General features: G+C 34.4%; 2 protein-coding genes across 2 annotated transcripts in view; one reads left to right on the top strand and one right to left on the bottom strand.

Annotated features, from left to right (window-relative positions):
• Positions 1 to 4,572, top strand: part of LOC124363777 (death-inducer obliterator 1-like) — a 73,965-nt gene extending 69,393 nt beyond the window's left edge. The window contains 2 exon segments of the mRNA XM_046819039.1: positions 173 to 414; positions 565 to 4,572. Coding sequence (XP_046674995.1) covers positions 173 to 414; positions 565 to 2,076 — 1,754 coding nt within the window. The 3' untranslated portion in view covers positions 2,077 to 4,572.
• Positions 4,573 to 8,617: 4,045 nt separating this feature from the next.
• LOC124363310 (dolichyl-diphosphooligosaccharide--protein glycosyltransferase subunit 2) overlaps positions 8,618 to 19,722 on the bottom strand; it is a 32,193-nt gene continuing 21,088 nt past the window's right edge. The window contains exons 7-13 of the mRNA XM_046818547.1: positions 19,038 to 19,237; positions 18,178 to 18,387; positions 15,692 to 15,899; positions 14,357 to 14,545; positions 12,975 to 13,070; positions 10,630 to 10,705; positions 8,618 to 9,204 (exon numbers count right to left, since the gene is read on the bottom strand). Coding sequence (XP_046674503.1) covers positions 9,056 to 9,204; positions 10,630 to 10,705; positions 12,975 to 13,070; positions 14,357 to 14,545; positions 15,692 to 15,899; positions 18,178 to 18,387; positions 19,038 to 19,237 — 1,128 coding nt within the window. The 3' untranslated portion in view covers positions 8,618 to 9,055. The remainder of the gene's footprint in view (positions 9,205 to 10,629; positions 10,706 to 12,974; positions 13,071 to 14,356; positions 14,546 to 15,691; positions 15,900 to 18,177; positions 18,388 to 19,037; positions 19,238 to 19,722) is intronic.

The following is a 19,722-nucleotide window of genomic DNA, read 5'->3' as shown; positions in this document are numbered from 1 at the left end:
GGTGGAATTCATGCCATGAGGAATAACAATCAATGCAGAAGCCTTCTGCTCAGTGATATGGGACAAAAGAAGCAGTAAGTCGATTGAAATGTTGCTGCTCCACGACAGGAGTGTGTTTTAGTGTTCACTTGTATCACGTTCAGTTTGCTAATGACTTTGTGTTTGTTTTCAGTGAGTGAGGACTTTGTGGTGGAGGACGGAGATACCCCTTATACCCCGGAGGATGAAGATCCCGATGCACCATACAGTCCTGGCGGTGAAGCTTCAAATTCAGACCCTAGAGCCTCATCTCCAGGCTGCAGTGCCGAGCTTCAGCGCAAGGTCGACAAACTCAACCAGATGATCAATGACATCGAGGAGCGCAAACAGAAAATCGAAAGCCTCAGCACAATTGTGGGAATGTCTCCTCCTCAGGTGAGACGCCTGTATTGTGTGTATCATCACGTATAAATTACATTACTATATTGTATGGCATAGTTTCAGGTATGAAACTCAATGAAAATGTGTTAAAAGTGTGTTTATAATATTATTGTTATGCTTACTTAAGTCTTATTTTAATTACAGGAAATAATGATCGGTACACAAGAAGATGAAGAAGAAATAGAAGAAGCTTATAGTCCATCTGGCTCGATCACACCCCCACCCATGGACAGCTCTTACCTGGACAGAGGCAAAGGTTCCAAAATATCTCTCCCCTCTGATCTTCAGGATATTATATCCAGTATCAAGAAGAAACCGGACGAACCAAAAAGCATGGATTTGAAGTCAGACCCGATTGTTCAAGCCTACAGGTCGACTGATGAACCTTACTCTCCGGAGGAGGACAGGTCTGATCCTGTCGCAGAAGAAAAGATGGCCAGTCCTAATTCTGAGGAAAGTTTTTCAACACAATCTTCGGCAAAGAGTACATCTGCGTCGGTCAAGGTGAACAGGGATCCACGGCAAAGACCTGTCCAATTATCCCTGACTCAGCTCTCAGATGAAGAAATCATGAAGAAAGCTTCTGAGATGGGTTTTATGAATCCAGAAAATCCTGAACCTATACCCGATGTATTAAAATCCAGAAGTACATCAGATGTTCAGTCCACAGGCTCAGAAGAATACGATCCTTTTACAACTGAAGAAGAAAGGTCTGCAATCCCTCCTCCAAATGTTCCTGTGTTTATGAATCAACCATTTTCTTCTAGTCAGCCTTCTTTTAATCCTGATTTCCCACCACCTCCTAGACCTCCCCCTCATATGCCTCCAGGTTTTCTTCCTCACATGTACCCTGCTGCCCCTCCACCACCTTTGCCGCCTCTACCACCTTCCCATATTCCCTTCACTAATCCCCAGCCTCCTCCACCCCAACCTATTTATCCTCCACCACCACCCCAGCCCGCACCACTTCCACCTCCTCCTCCGAGTGATCCTCTGACAAACCACCCCTTGCCCAAGAAAAAATTCTCAAAAAAGTCAAAGAAGAAGTCAAGAGAATTAAGAGAGTTGAGAAGTCGCAAGGAAAAGAAAGAAAAGAGAAGATATTCTGAGTCTCCACCCCCAAAAGATTACGATTATGATGACGGGAAATTTGAAAAAGTCCGAGAACGAGACAGGTATTCGTCAAAGAAAAGGGAGAGGAGAGATACGTGGAGAGGTTATGACAAATCGCCCGTGCCGGAGAAGAGAAGAGATTCTTGGGAATACGAAGCTCCACCTCCACAACTGCCTCCTCCTCCAGTGATGCAGGGCCCACCCCCACACTCCTTCGGTATGCCAGGACCAATGAGAGGTGGACCGATGAGGGGAAGATTTCAGAGAGGGATGAGAGGAGGGTTCAGGAGAGGGTTCGACAGAATGCCGATGAGAGGAGGGTTCCACAGGGGGGGATTTCATCAGCGCGGGCATAACCAAGGTCCACCTCCTGGTCCCTCCAGGAGCTTCCAACCAAAAAGTATTCAGAGCGAGTATGAAGAGGACATACGAAGGTTCGAAGAACAAAGGCTAAAGCAGAAGAATCTTGAAAGGAGAAGATGGAGAAATGAATCACCACCTCCGTCAAGAAAAAGAAGAGGCAAAGACAATGATAGTGACTAAACACTTAAAAGTGCAATAGTGTATAATATGTTTATAGTACAAAGTCTGACCTGTAATGTCAAACAGTGAGCGAACCAAATGTAATATTTTTCATTATACTGAGTTTTTACATTTCACCATTCACTAGTGTCCAAGGTACAGAATTTTTCAATAAATTTGATTAGTACCTATTAATTATTAATATTTGATCAATAGTATTCAATTATTCTCTGTAATTTTAAACTGAAAACTGGTGCTTTATTTCAAAAATAATGCCATACCTTCTTTAATGACAAATTTAAGTTATAAAAAAATGTCCAAGTATTAAAACTTGGATTATATACAATTTTTTAAATGCATAGCTTGTTTTCCACTCACTTTTTTGTTTGAGGAATGTTTTTTATTAATAAAAGCAAATAGTTCAGATTGAGACATAATATTCTAACATTGCAGAGAATATTTGAAATTTTAGTATACATAATAATAAGTAGTCTTTTACTTCGTTGAAATCATTTTGGAAACAGACTTATCAGTATTAGCTTGTCACTGTGCAAATGATGTACATAAATCTGTTTTGTTTTTTATCTTAAGTGAAAAGACTTAATTTTACACAAGTTTTCTCAGGTCGACTTCAGTTGTAAATGTGATCTAAATAAATGCAGACTGCACTGAAACGAGTTTGAGTTTTGTCCCACAGGAACAATGTAAATATTACAACTTTTCTTCCTTTTTGGTCACAGATAAATGCAAAATGTTGAATTTTAAAGGTACATTTACATACAAATACTTTTGGGTTTTTTGTAAAGTATGTATAGTTTTTTTCATAAATAAGTGTTTTAATTTTGTTTGTATTGAGTTTATTTAATAGCATATGTCAGAAAATCTAAAGGCATTTGATTGTGTATTAAAACCTTTGTAATGTGACATTTTGCAAAGCAATACAACAAAAAATAAGGAAGTAATACTTAAGCATTATTTTTAAGGGACAAAAATCAAGATGGCCGTCATACAGTCACATCTAAGAAGAAACGTTACTTGTAAATATTAATGATCTCCTTGTAATTATTTATTTTATAGTGCAGATTCACCATATAGATAGTAGGTTGTTAATGGTTTAAAGTTTTTTTTTATAACTTGAAGCGTTTATATATAAATTAAATATTTTATAATTTACTTGTTTTAGATTGAAAATTTTATCAAATGATATAAATGCTGCTAAGTGAGATATGAATTTTATTTAGTATTTTTCAATTACAGACTGTCGTATTTTGTTTTGGGACCAAAAAAGTTATTTATATGAATGCAAATAATATGGATTAAAAATCTACTAGTTTATACCTTGGTTGTTTTTATTTTATACAATCACAAAATTTCAGCCATTATATAGATATGTTTTATATGATTAACTAAAACTACTCAAAAGACAATTTGGCTTACGCTTTTAAAGTTCATAAGAGAGGTCGATATTAGGCCTACTTTTGCTTTCCAGTAGAAATTCACTTTAAAATAGAATATTACCAAATTATAACCTTTCAGTAAACATGTGTTTATTTTTTATAGAAGATTCAGTTGGTTACTATTTTATACCCACTATTGTATTTTTTATAGAAGATTCAGTTGGTTACTATTTTATACCCACTATTATATTTTGAATTTGTGTAAAATAAATATGTTTGTTCAGTTATTTTAAGGTTGATTACTACCATAATATTCTCTTATATACTTTATATTTTGTTGAGACAAAGAATAGCCTAACCATCAAAGGTTTCAATGAGGAACCTTGTGGAGCGCAGCAGACCATGGATTTATTATTCATGTAATAATAAAATTGGTTTCATTCCAAAGCTGTAATGTGATTTTTACGTCAGCATATTGTTTATTAACCCACCGATATCTAGAGTATTGGGATAGCCCCACTCAAAATACAAATATAAAATGTAATTAAGTGAACATTTCAATTTTACTGGTTGTTTCATCAGATAACAAATTGAGTTACAGCAAAACTGTTCAACTGCTCTCAATAACACTTAAGAACAATTCGTAAACCTTGTTCAATATTTGTGTTGTTTACTAGGATTTTGCAATTAAAATGTTTGTTGTATTCTATGATATGTGTTCACTTCACCTGTAAATAATTAGTTTGTATGTAGCATGAGGCACCGTAATTGGTAATACACCCTTGGGGTGAAAAAAGGATAAAATTAATGTCAAACATTTAAAATTCCTGTCTTATTGTTACATGTTTGAGAACAAAGTTACGGGAGACAGAAAAGTGTAACTTTTAGGTAAGCAATAACAATTTTCAATAACTTCTGTTTTGACTTTTTTCTGTCTCTGCTAACTAAAAACTGATGCAAATATGAAACTGTGATGCCATATTGCTATTTTCCTATTTTTTTAATTGTTTTAATTCATTTCTCTGTAAAATGTGTAAAATAAGTTGATAATGCAGTATATGTAAATAGTTAATTTTGATTCTTATAAAACAGAAGGATTAAAAGTGATATCCAACAAAAATTGTTGCTTTTCTTAACCTCAATTTTCCAAACATTCTGATGGCAGTATAGAAGGTAAAACCTATATGCATGTTAGGACTATTTATATAGTTGTAAGTAATGTTTCTAGAGATGGTACCAGAGCAGATTTCACTACCATTTTTCCAATATTGATTTTTTTATTGCAGTGCGCCCATAACCTCATGTTCAAATTAGTAACTTCAGTAACATGTTTCTTAGATATCATAGCAGTGGTTTCTTTCATATCTAATACAGTAGTTCAAATGTAGAACTTTTTGTAAAAGCACATTTTTGCTAAATACGTATAGTTTTTTAATTATTTTGTTTTTAGGAATTTTAAAATATTTTGTCAACTATATAAATGAACATTTAGTGAAAGTTTCATTGTAATATCTCTATTTGAAAGTAAAAAAAAGTTCCTAAATATTTTGAAAAACGAGGGAGCTGAGGAATCTTATTTTACTTAAATTAAAGTCGGGGCAGTATCGAAAGCCATTTACTACAACCACCCTTGGTTGCTTCTTGTGCAGTTCCAACCAGAGTGATATTTGTCTTTCATTAATGCCTAACATATTTTTTATGCAACAATAACTAATTCATAGTTCTTTAAACTTGTAACCCTTCTAACAAACACATTTTTAGGTATTGTACTCTCTCCAGTGAGCCAAATCTCAAATCCACGGAATATTTATCAAAGATTTGGATCTGAGAATCAAATCTGCAGACACTTTGGCTGATTGGTTGTATGCAAAAATTGTGTGTGGGAAAAATTGTAAATAGAACACATTATTTACAAATTATCTCATTGTTTGGAGTCTGTTTTGGTGATGGAAGGATTGTAAAAGAAACAGGGTTTTCCAGTCATTTGGCATTGTTCAGTGATACAGTGCAAGTAATACTGATTGTATTATATCACTGAATGATGGCAAAATTATCTGAGTTTTATGAATTATATTTTGTTTGACAGTTTGTTTATGCATAGCTGTGAGTCTGCTAATTGACATTATGCAAATTATAGGTTGCAGAAACTTGATTTTGCTTTACTTTGTGATGAAAACACTTAGATATCTGAATCAACTAATTATTGTAATTTTGTTACTAAAGTTTTTTTTTCTGTTCAGTATTTATGACATGCATCATCGAGAGCCTGCTGTGTATATTTGCAGCCGGCAGTACACAAGTTAATGATTGCTAAAACATGTTTTTTTTGTACTTTTTGCAAGAAAAAACATAGATTGATAACAAAATTATGTTTTTGTCAATAATATGTTGCTTTTACTTTGTATATTCTATGTTTATGTCTGTGTGTATTCTGCTGCTTGACAGTGACATCAGCCTGGGATGCACTTTTGTTTGCTTTCCTTCGATTTATAACTACAATATTTCGTTCAAATATTATTGTATGTCTTGATATTTTTTATCATTGTTTGGGGTGGTTTGAAATTTTTTAAACAATTAAATTTAAATAAATGCCCGTATTATTTGCAGATTAAAGCTATATTCTGGAAAATCATCTTTAGTCTATTAAATTAAAGTGGAATGTAGAGGATGTAGCTTAGTTCTTAAGTTATAGCTATATTTAACTGACTTCAGAAAGAAGAAGGTTATACAAATCGACCTGTTTCTATGTTCCTTTTTTTATGAATATCCAACGATTTTTTTAAAACTACTGAACCGATTTGGATGAATCTTTTCTGAACGAAAAAGGGCTCCTCTATAGTGGTCCCTGATAATCTTTTTTGGATTGGACAGGTATCTGACCAGGAAATTACTTTGGGAGTTTTACATATAAAATCATATGGAGAAGCCAGGAATGAGTGCAGGGATGGGAAGTTACCCAATCATAAGTAACACTAGAGTGTTGTGAGAACCTTCCTAGTATACATTAGGATTCCAGATAATGTTCCTCTAGGACTCCTTTGAACGAAAAGATGTGCTTATTTTGAATGGCCACACCTTACGTCACATACCGTCCTGGAGTGATGAGCCAAGATTGAACGTGGAGATGGGAACTTCCTCAATCATTATAAGTTACCACAGAATTGCTCTTGGAGGTTTCCTAGTCTATATCAGGGTCAAAAAAAGGTTCTTGTAGGAACCTTTTAAATAAAACATGATATTGATCAGTGATACAGAATAAAATAGAGATTTAGTTCTCTTTGGATGAACATAACTTACCTCACAGATGCTAAGGAGCCTATCTTTGTTCAGAGATTAAAGGTCCAACTATTAAGTACTGAGCATGGAATTTTTCCATTTAATACCTCACAGTTGCTACAAAAAGCTTCTATCATATCAGGGTTCCAAATAATTTTACTGTGGGAATCCTTTGTACCATGGCACAGAGCAACAAGCCATAGTAAATTGCTGACATTTCACTAGAATATACTATCATTCTAATTGTTTGAGTTGACATTACGGTTGGAATCTGTCTTGGAACAGTAAGATAGGAGAGAGTCCAGAAAGTAACACTTTTCAAATAAACATTCTCACAGACACTTGGGAAACATTTTTGTATCAGGATTCCTCCAAGAGGCCTTTGAAACATGACAAGAGCAATGAGATGGAATATGTTGCCGAAATGTATTTTTCTACCTATTACTATCATTTACCTCAGGGATGCCAAGTTTAAGAATGGCAAAAAATCGGATTGAAAGTTTTGTCTAAATTATACTTAGGCTAAAAAGCTATTAGGATTCGGGAATTGATTTTCAAGATTCCGAATTGGATTCGAACATTCTGGATTTGCCCATTACTAATACTTCAAACTGTTGAAAGGACTCCTAACATCTAGAGATTTGTCATGGAGACAGTAGGCTAGGTTGCCTAATTAATGCTTGGAATATAGGATTTGCAGCCTTCACTATGGCAATGGAACTGACTTTTACCATTGGACTTAAATGACTGAATTAAATTCTATTTTCATGGATAGCTTTACTAGATTCAGCTAAAAGGTAATAAGTTGTTCAGTAGTTCCTAACCTTTTTTTATATCCTTTACCTCTTGAATAGACAGGTTCTTTTTTTTAAGGAGAGGTCGATTCCCTTTTAAGCCTTATTCTGTCCGTCCTCATGGGCCACTGGCCTGTGCGAGGATCTTATCAAACTGAACAAGGGGAAGTTGATACAGTACAAGGTTGATGGTACTGATAAAAAGTGCAATGGTCACAGACAGGATCTTTTGCGATTGCCACAGGCAAACTCTCACTGGACACCATTGTTTGGAAAATGGCCTCTGACAGAAAGACATGAAATACTGTGGATGCTTATGTAGAGAGGATGCTGAAAACCAAGAAATCAGAAGAAAGGTAATACAGTCCTGGTGTTGCCAAACCAATGCCTGATACTGTAGGAGCCCTCCGTTCATTTAAGTAGGTACCCTCTTGAAGTAATGTGGAAAACAGTCCCAAGAGGGAGTGATGCCTGGGCCGGTGTAGTATTAGTGGGTACAATTCCCACACCCCAGTAAATTTCGCTCATGGTGCATTAACATTTCCCCATAAATTTCACTCATGGTGCATTAACATTTCCACATCAATTTGGTGACATGCGAGTGCAGAACAATACTTTGTCACAATATAATTAATAAAACGTGTATAATAATTTATTCATGAAAACACAATAATTTGTCACAAAATAAATTACATGTTTCAAGCGCTACTGGTATTAGGCTGCATTAAATACTGGAAAACTTGTCCAGCTACTTTCCTGCTCTAGACCAGTAGAATGCCAATACTCAAAATTACTACTGAAAATACATTTGGTACAGTGCGATAAAAAATATTTTTAATTACTGAAAGAAAATAACAAAATAATTCTTAGTAAGCATGATTTTACCCATTTAATACAAGCTGTATCGCTTATAAAATTCCAAGGTCCTTGTAAGTGCACAAAATATTTAGTTCACTATATTCAAAATTAAATTTAACATGGAAAAATTTTCTTTTTGTGTTTTTTGAAGAGAGACAGCACTAGTGCTGTGAATAGTTGAAAACCAGCAAAATACAATATGACTGATGAAACTGGACAAAAGGCAGGTAAAACAAATACGGTTTTTGTTATCTCATTTATTTTATCTTAGAAAATGTATTCACACTAACTCATTCACCCTGAGAATATTGATAACAGTAAAAAATACTCACAATCTGCATCCCACCAAATGTTGCAATTAAACTTGACAATAAATATTTTATTCATCAATATTCACTACATATCTATGTGTTCACCTTAAAATTAAAACTATAGAGTAATAATCTCAGTCTTCAAATACAAAGTTAAGATTGAACCTTACAAATTCTGGTGATATCGAAAAAATTAATTCAATGCTAAAGAAAAACTATAACGGACACAATGGAAAAGACTAAATGCAAATTCACTTCTCCTACGTAACATTAACCCGACTGAAACAGAACAAGAGTGTGTGATATTTCCGCTGAACAGGATCAGTATTCTTGATGCAAGAACAGTGAGGTGGAATGACTGACGTTAGTGGCTCTGTTTCTTGCGATTTGCTGCGATCCTCGCCAGCAGTTGGTTGCCACAGAGGAAGGTGACGACGCCGAGCCCCATCAGGTACTTCAGGGTCTGGAACATGTTCAGTTGCAGCCAGAAGAACCCGAACAGGGTGAAGATCGCTGTGGACAAGGAAAAGTGTTATAGAAGAGACAAAATTCTTCTTGAATCTAGAAATCAGAACTAGATTATGAATCAAAACTTGAAATCAGAGGTTTTTTTGTTGCATTCTACATCGTAGCACCCATTATAGGACCTTTGAAAAAATCTTAAAAATTGAGTAATTACAAATATTGTTTTGCCATTTTTTAACCCTTTGCGCTCGAAAGGCCAGCAGCCACACCAAGGTTGCAGACAGCTTGCCTTAGTTTTACCGTAGTTTGTCCTAGCAACTCGTACGGCCAGTACAGATGGCCGCGCTACTTTCATTGACAGCTCGGCAGCCATATTTGTGTTTGCCTCCCCAGATCGGAATTATTTTTCAATATCCTCCGTGTTATTTGCATAGGAATTAAAATGTTTAAAAGAGAAATGAAAACTAATTTTATTTTTAATGAATCTTTCTAATCCAAAGATACACATACATTTGGGAAATTTAACTCTTTTATTCATATATCGTTAACAGATATGTAAATCAAATATTATGAAGTAGGCATTTACAGTTAAGCTATACTTAGACATGAAGTATTTTACACTTTTCTCAGTCTTTTCATTTTTTTACGAATTGATTAAAAAAATACACACCTATGTGCAGTCAAGAATAGTTAGCACACGTCTTCTAGAAACATTTTCTAAGTTTCTATCACTTCAGTGAATAGGCCCACTACATGTTATTCGTCTTATTTGCACAGTCAATGTTTAGAAAATAGTTATAGGCTAATTTAAAATTTACTGCTTTACTGAGGAATTTTTTTACCTGTAAAAAACAGCTGTTCGATGGGTTTCAGCACTCGCCATTTATTATAAAACAAAGAGAATATTAGAAAATAACTGCTTGTTTAGTGGTCAGTGGTGCTGGCCTTACGAGCTGAGATAACACTACAGCAAAAATTAATCCGCATTTCTGACAAAATGGCGGTGGCCAGTAGAGCTGGCCATACAAGCTCCAAGGACAAATTATAAATACTGCCTTCGAGTGCATAGGGTTAAGAAAAACTAATGGAGGTATCAATATCAACTGTAAGAGAAATAATCTACAAAAATAATTAATTTAATTTAACAGTTTTTAATACTTCTTTTACATTGTAATCAACAAACTACATATCTCACTACATGCTGTGTCACATTGTGTACGAGGGATCTTGTATCTGGACAAACCCTTCCTTTTTTATTTGACTGTGCGTCCTTTGTTTCATGTGAGTGAATTATTTTTAAAACAGATTAAAAAAAAATTATGTATATAATAAAATTATAATAAATTACTAAACCATAAGAAATAAGATGTAATCCAAAACTTTAATCGATATTTAACTGAACAGATGTTTGTTCTAACACCTTGTGAACTGGAACATTTAGACGATAAGAGAGTGATGGTTAGAGGAACTTACCTCCCAGACCGAGGTGGAACCCAAGGGCTGACAATGAGAATGGGAAGTTTGAGATGTTCACTCCGAGCTTAGCCCACTGAAACAACATCAAATGTTAGTGACATTTCAGACCACATAGAGACTATTAGAGTTTTGATGAAAAATATAACTGGGACCAAACCATGTTTGAATTAGCAGTCTTTTGGTGTTTGTGGAGTTTTCGGCTAAATAATTCATAACTTTAAAAAAATAAACATAATATGATGATATTTCTTTCATTAGTTAGTGGTAAAGTAGAAAGTTTAACTTTAAAATAAAAAAACCATACTTTTATTATGCAGGGGTAAAGCAGACTATAACTTCTAATATTTATTTCAATGATAAAACATGTTAAAATGTTTAAATAACAAAATAAATTTGTTTAAACCCTCTCCCGCTCGCATTGTTTCCAGGCGCTCACGGTGCTTCTAACCTCAATTAATTCGCTCTGCCGGTTGCGCTCGGTAAAAATACGCGGCGCCTCAACTTACACACTTACAACTGTCATTGTAATTAACTATAATTATATATATTGGTTCAATGAAGTTGACTGTACGAGACCAGGGAGGGGGCACACGGACAGCTGGGCGCCGGTGGGGCGGGATTGTTTGTTGCGCAGTTACTTGGCCGTCACTGCCACTGTGACCACTCCGAACTACATCCTCAATGCCACCAACCACTTCACAAAGCTCTGGTACATCACTACACTCACTTGAATCGTCGCAATCACTACTAATAACGAGATCGATTTCACTGTCACAAAGTGTACGACTACAACCGCCATTGTTTCCGCACAACTAATACAAATAGCAAAATAATGGAATAAATCTTCTGTAAAAGTAAAGTGAATGGTCTCCTGATAGCAAACAACCCATAGTAGTACAACATGTTTGCTACTCGAGAGCAGCACTTATCGGCTCTAGTAGATAAAGCAGTGCGTGCCGATCTGTGCCGTTTAAGCTGCAGTGGCTATGTGGTGGCCGTGCCGATTCATGCCTTGCGAGCAGGGAGAGGGTTAAACGTTGAAATAAAAAACTACTTTTATGACCTTGATTTATTTGCATGCATTTTTTTTATTTTTCCTTATGTATATGGGAACAAATATACCAAATTTCAGTCATATACCAAAATAAACATAATGGGATGATTTTTGTTTTAGTAAGTTGGAAGAAAAGTAGGATATGACTTATAATATTTATTTTGATGATAAAATCTGTAAATTAAAGTTTTATAAAACAAATTTTTTTTGCGAGCTGACATAAATTGTAATTTTCTATCTTAATACATCTGTATGCAACTTTTTCACTGTTCCCTATGTAAGTAGGGACAATTATAAACTTACTAAGTTTAAAAAAAGTAAATAGCAAACTTTTTGGCACTCAAAGGGTTAATCAAACAGTCATCTGTGATGAAAAAGGGGTTTCTTATGCCAATGTCAAACAAAGTCAATCAATGGAGCTGTGTCACACCTCGTCACCATGGAAACCACCACAATCAGTTACATGCACAGGCAGCAGAATTCCATTCAATAGAAGCTTATATTTAGATACAATATGTGTTGAGCCCATTAGCCACTCATTATTCTAGCGCCTAACCTCCTTGTATAAATCCGATCAAATATGCAAGGGTTTAGCAAAACTCACAAAAAATTTAGTTTATTGCTATTTGGTTGGCTGATATATTGTTTTTTAGCTAATTAAACAGGCTATAATATAATGTAATTTGTAAGCATCTAAAGTATATAAGATTTGTTTATTTCCAGAATTAATTTTATATTGAATTTTTTGTACATTTTGAAAGCAAGAATTTTTTTAGCATAAAACACAGTAAGTTATAATCTATGATATTGGGTGTATATAGGAAATTTAATTATTTACGTGGAAAAATTTATTTCATTCATTTATCTTAATTTTATGTAGATTTTTGTTAAATGTGACATGTTTTCCTTAAACAAATACTAGAAAACAGGCAAAAAGACCAAGGTTATAGTATTATACTTTGATTCAAATTGTTCTTCTGGGACTAATACTATTTATATGTATAGTACATGTTCTTTTGTTTAATTTTAATATAAACTTTATTATTTGAGCCCATACTAATTTTTAAACAAATATTTAATAACATGTGTTGTCATCACGGTATCGTCTCGTGACGGTCGTACCGAAAGGCCGATCACAAGACGGTACTGTGATAAGTAGTTAATGGGTTAAACGTAAATGTTATCACTGAACGATATTGAGTATTCTACTAAAAATACTTAAACTACCATTAATGTAAAATATCAAGGAACACTAAACTGAAATGTAATTTTATGTAGTGGCACTAACCAAAATTAGAAGTATGAGGAAAGGAACGGCAACGAGACCAGTGAAAAATGTAGAAAAAGCAACAGGAGGACGTCTTTCCGGCTCTCTGAATAAATGCTGAAACAATCAACACAGAAAAGATTAAATAAAATAGCAGAAAACTACATAAGAATCTACACTGCTCTCCAGTGAGTTTATTTATGTATTGTTGTATTGCACAGACTATAACTTTAATATTCCTAAAATATCTAATTCTAAATTACTCTCATCTAAATCTGGGCAGTCTGATACACGAAACCCCTGAAATTTTAAAATTGTGCATAAATATGGAGGATTGAGTATTTGAAATATATAACAAAATCCTAAAATAATTATAACATTCAAATGTATAACCTAAAAGTATGTACAAAATGTTTTGCTGCTACAGACAACAACATAAATTGTTAAATTACAACATTAAATTGAAAATTAACAATATACAGGTAGAAATTATGTTAGCTGTGAGGTAGGTTAGACTTTATACTTTGAGTATAATTGCCAAAAACATTCCTACATTCCTTTTTAAGAACTAAATAAATACAGTTTTTTATAATGTCCCTATACATCTGTACTTATAGGCATGATTATCAATATTCTACGTTAAAATCTGCAAATAATGGCATTTGGAAATGGGTACATGCGTTTTGTACCATTCACAAAGAAAGAAAACAAACCAGACAATGGAGTTGGAATAATATTTGAAGTGTTCTGACTCTGTATGAAACACTCAGAAAGCCTAGTCTATAAAAACAGGAATTTCTTTTCCGATAGAAATGGGTCCAACAATAGGTAATTAGAGATAATACAAAAACTGTAATGAGTTATGAGTTTTGACCAAAAAATATTACATTACAAAACAGAAATTGGTACTCAGTTATAATACTTAAGGAAACTACTAAAAATGTAGCTAAATGAACAAAAACAATACTCAATTAAAATGATAAGCTGCATTTATTATTAATACAATCTGCGTCAAATGTAAAGTTCATGTTTTGTTTTGCTGCATTTTAAGAATTATTTTGTGGTTGATATTTCACAAATAGCACATACTGACTTATAAATGACATTATTATTTAATTATAGGTGAAAAACATTGCATCAATAACACAATCAACATTTTGGCAATCAGTACAAATCATTCAATCCTTTGAAAATTCTAGAATTCTCAAATACTTTTATATTTATAGATATTACCCATTTAAAACAAAATAAACAATAAAAAGGCTTAAAATTAATGGTATATACAGATTTTAAAAGAAAACATCTTACTAAAATAAATCCACAAATACACTGCATTTAAGAATAATCAGCTGAGGAAAAATTAAGAAATAAACTATTGTCTTGTATGAGGTGTACAGATCTACCTTAATCTCAGGCTTTGGCTGATAAATGGTGGTGGCGGTGGGAGTCTGAGACGCGTCCAGAGCCAGTTTCAGCCTTACATCAGCCAACAGCCACGAGAAGGAGTTGGAGAGAATCACATCCCCCACGATGAGGTGCAGAGAGTACACTCCGGACAACTGTCCGAACTCTTGTGCCTTGCCTCCGATGTCCTGAAACCGATGGTTCCTGTATTGGTTTAGGCTTACAAATATTTAAATAGAGATTACTGTTTTTGTGAAAATTCCACTGTTATTGAAGATGACAAAAAAAATTCAAGTTTATGGAAGTAGAATGGCATTGTAATTGTATGTCATGTGGGGTATCAGAGAGGTAACACCCTCATCTATGCCCAGCCCTGAACATAATAACATAAAGATTCACAACTTGACCTTTCAAGGTATTTGAGAAAATGTTCAAATTCGTATTTGAATTAACTCTGTAGGGTAAAGCATGTATAAAAATTGAAATGCAGAGAAAATTCCCTTTCGTGGATGGTCTTAAAGTTTCTAATGTAGTGTGGATAAAATGTATGAAACAGACTTTGTCTTCCTTATCTTTCAGCGCATCGCACAGTCTAATTTGTTTTTATAGAGTTTTGCAAGATCACATATACAAGACAAAACTTTTGTATGATGGCCCATTCGTTTATCAGGGTTTCTGGTCTAGTAATTAGATTTATTGATATTGAAATAAGTTAGAAAATTTACAAAATATGATCCAGGAGTGTATGTTTTTACATAAGTTCTACTCTGCAGGTCTCATTTGCCATTAAGCAAATTATGGGATGCAGAGATGAGCCCTGCTTTACAAATTTATAAATAAAAATAACATTAGCAGACCAATTTGAAAAATTTCAATTAAATCTCTTCAATGGACTTTTAACTGGTGATAGTGTTCTAAAAGAGATGGAAGATTTGATTTTTAAGAACCAGAAACTAGGAAATCACTTTTTCCGTCTATATGGACACATCTCAATTTGAGAGCGCAAGGAAGGAAATAGTTACTGTCTGCCGTAACACCCGCATTTCTTCTTTCTCCTACAACTATCGCTGTACAGATATCTCTTACAGTACATTTTGGTTTTGAGTACATTTGTCATTATTTTTAAGAACCTAAAAATACAGAAGAACATGCAGAAAAAAAATTAGTAACAATCGTAAAACTATATAAAATGTACATTTAGATTCTCGAAAATGACAGCCATTTTGACACGTTTCAAATACATACTTTGAGAGATAAAAGTAAGCCAAATCCTCCATCTAAATCAAATCTACATTGAACAGTATATACGTTAGTAACAAGGTAAGATACAGTACCAGATCAAACCGGTAACCCAGGGTGTTGGGGTCTTGATCAGCTACGAACAGGATCTCACGGTTGGAGGCCTTGTGTTCAAAACGCAAGAAGGCCTGGTGGACGGTGAGAGGCTTGTTGCTGGCCTTGTCTCTCAACACAAATCTGGCCACCAACTTCTGCTGAGAGTCCACTTCCAGCACGTGACCCAGCTTCGAGGGGAACAACACCCTACACACACACACACATGCACGAATAAACACTGAGGCCCAACACAAAATGAGCTAAACTTTGTCAATATGTGTCTGTATGCTTGATGTGTTGAATAGAGAACTTTTACAATCATTAGTCTCACATAACTTGCCACATAAGTAGTACTAAAAATCATTAAAATGTATGAATATCTGATACTTAACAACACAACATCAACATGTCAATCTGAGATATTAATATGAAGGAACGTACTGTATTACACGCATTTTATACAGCCTTTAAAAGTCCTTGAGCAGTCCAAATAAATCTCATCGTTCCTGAAAATTTTCTATCAAAAAGACAACATTTTTAACTTTGTTTGCATGACATTCCTTATTATTGGGACATTCCACAACGGTGCCACGCCACGTTTCGCGTAAAAGGCTTTACTGAGGCTGCATGCCAAATTTGTAACATATAACTCGTTTAATTCTCAAGATCTCCTGCACGCAGACAGACAGTTGACAATAAAGTTACGCTCAGCCAAATTCTACGACTGGATTTGCACCATCATGGAACACATTCTTGTCTATGTAGAAATGAAATTTCATGCAAAATTAACATCTACAGACGAAAGATTAAATCTTTCCCGCAGTATCCTGCCACAAGTTCATTAAGTTAGGTTTCAAAAGTCCTAGTGAGCTACAGATGCAACAACGCAAGAGTGCACTGGAATAAAATCTTTTTACAAAGTTTTAACACTGACTTTCCAATTTATTATTTTTTCGTTTTATTCTATAAATAAAGATGTCACATGTTAACCCTTTTAACCCCAACGTCCGTACTATACGGACGTCGTAAAAATGGCGTCCGTATAGTGCGGACGTGCACTTTTTATTACTTTACTGGCCACCTATTTCACCAAATGCTTTGAAATTTCACAGACTTGTGCACAAAGATATTTTGCATTGAAATATATTAGTTTGTAATGGTTTGACTTCGTATTTTGTCAGTCTGTGACTGAGCAATTGCAGTTCGTCTCGACTGACTGCTCACGCTTGTTGCAGACAGCTGTATATCACGTGGTTGTGAATATTCCGTTTTCTTCACAGTTTTAGGTTAAAGCAGTGTAAAGTACGGCAGTTAAAGTTTAGTTTATTATTTGTTTGATTTCAAAATGAGTAAAAGACATCGTTCAAAGTCTCCCGTAAGTGAAAATACACTAATTAGTAACCTAGTTGCAAATGGTGTGGATGTGATTAGTAGTGATGTAAATATTGTTTTAAAACTTTTTTTAAATTTAGATTATGAACAGTTTTAGTTATTTTGTCAGAAATAACTTTGGTTTTATGTTTATTTTAAGTACTGTGAATTTCAAAGGTCTTGTTACATTGCCATTTATTTTTTATATATTATGTATATGTATGTAAAAAAATGTACTTTCAAAATAATAATTTTATTTGTATATTTCTGTAAGCTACATGTATAAAGAAGTCAAACAAAACAAGAATTACCTAAATATCTTAAAAAATAACTGAGTTATGAATTTTTTACAAAACCCTTACATTTTGTCTGAAAATGGCTTGGAATATCTGGCACATCACTTGATTTAATGGCCGGGGTTAAAAGAGTTAAATCACATATGATTGTATGCAGTTCGTTTAGAAATTTAATTATTCTGCTATTTTCTAATTGCCATCATAGTTACCCATAAGAACCATATGGGTAAATATATTCGCTAACGCTCAGCCAAATCCCATGGAGTGACTTGCACTTGTCATCTAACTCAGTGTTGTTCATACAGAAATGAAGCTTCATGCAAAATTTTGATTCTGTAGGCAAATTTGTTTTTGGGATATCGTACAGACTGACAGACAGATAGAAATTAAATTTTTCCAACCTCTCGAGATATAGGCTTTGCTACAGCTCAGCCAATGATAACGTGATTCCTCAGTTGAGAATTGGAATCACATCGTCTGTAGTTGTAAATGAACCTAATAACTAAGACTTACAAGATTTATGAAACATTTTTGGTTATTGTCTATTGTCAAATAATTTTTTCTAAAGCTTAAGTTATAGTATATTGTTACTCTATGTTAATATCAATACATCAAATGAATAGAACAGAACAATAGAAACACAACAACAGATGATTTATTTTAACCACTCTACTTGCACCTAACGTGAATTTCAGTAGCAATGTTGAACCTATAGTTCTTATAAATTCCAAATACCATTTTGATCCTAGTGGTACATTTTGGGGAATATTATACCAACATCAATAGTCATAATTTCTAAGAGTAAATGAAGAACTGACTTGTCAAACTTGGGCTGGGTGGTCTGGTCCGAGTCTCCCACGCCGATCTCGAAGTTGTCGACTGCCACGGTGCACATGACCCTGAGTGGGAGGACGACGCCCAGGTTGCCCACCAGTCTGGGCTCTGTCTTCGCTGGCTGAGCACTCACCGATAGCTTGTACAGACCCGGTTCAGGCTTAGCTTCCATCAGGTTCACGCTGAATACAGACCTGCGAGCAAGTGAATTTAAGTCATCAATCGGTACTATATATTAGCTATTGCCATAAAATCATTGCAGACTAGTCAAATCCAGAATGTTCAAATCTTGAACCCAATTCCGAATGTTATAAAAATTATATCCGAATCTCTAATTTTGAATCCTAATACCCTTTCTTTAGAGCAAGTCTGATTTAATCGAAATTATCACCAAACCAATTCTGGCATAACATACAAGACTGCCTAATAACACAAAAACATATTCCAAGAATACCCACTACCTTCTACTTTACTTTGATAGATTATAAAAACACACTTTCCGAATATATAACCTTAATCTACATAAAATATGGGAATGGATTTTTATTACTTTTAAAACCCACTTTAAAATTGAAATGTTTGAAAACAGACCGTTATTAAACAATACATTTACATATTTATAAATATTCGTGAATTGTAATGTACGCAATAAACTGAAATAAGACAATACGGATCCATAAGAGCAATTCCAATGGTATGGACATATCCGTATGCCACGATTCAATGGTTACAAATTGAATGTTTTTATGTATCATCCAAATAGTTGTAAGACCAGTCTTAAACCTGCATAGGTTATCAGTAAACCAATTAAGCTAAGAACAGTAAATGTAACTCTGCCACTCACGGATCAGTTCCAGATTCAAACTTCTTCTTGGACAGGACGACAACATCGTCAGCACTCCTGGTGGCCGACTCGACAGTGACGGACATTGCACCGAACGGTAGAGACTCGCCGAGCAGGTTAGACACCTTGACGGACACCTTGGGTCGTTCCTGGGACACCACGCCAGGACCCGACAGGCTCACCACTACAGGGATGTGGTACTGCACACCACACATTCATTACTAACTATTGAATACTGTAACTAACTGACAATTAGTTAACTAGTTAATAAGTCAATTAATAAGTATTCATTATAAAACAATGGAACCACAATCTTTTTTAATTAGTTCTATCTAAGAAAAGTCTGGACAGAAATTTGGGGTAAAAATGTATTGTTATAAATTCATAGTAACTAATTAATGAAATAAATAACAATAATAACAAATATTACACGATGGATGCTCGCCTGACTTCTTTTCAGCATGTCAGACTTCACGTTCATCACTTGTAGATTACAGACTTCTTTACTCCTCATACTCATGTTTCCTTAGCCCCTGTACTTTTTCCTGTTTTATAAGGATAATAGCTTGTCTCAATGAAGTCAATCAAAGTAATCAATTATTGTCCTTTTTGACGATAACTGTCTTTTTTGACAGTCCTGGGAACTAGTTGAGCGATATTCACCAGTGACAAATGTGTGACATTT

Source organism: Homalodisca vitripennis, chromosome 5 (genome assembly GCF_021130785.1).
Source record: "Homalodisca vitripennis isolate AUS2020 chromosome 5, UT_GWSS_2.1, whole genome shotgun sequence".
Taxonomy (NCBI): domain Eukaryota; kingdom Metazoa; phylum Arthropoda; class Insecta; order Hemiptera; family Cicadellidae; genus Homalodisca; species Homalodisca vitripennis.
The sequence above is the reverse complement of the archived record's forward strand: the minus strand, read 5'-3'. Positions and strand labels throughout refer to the sequence as shown.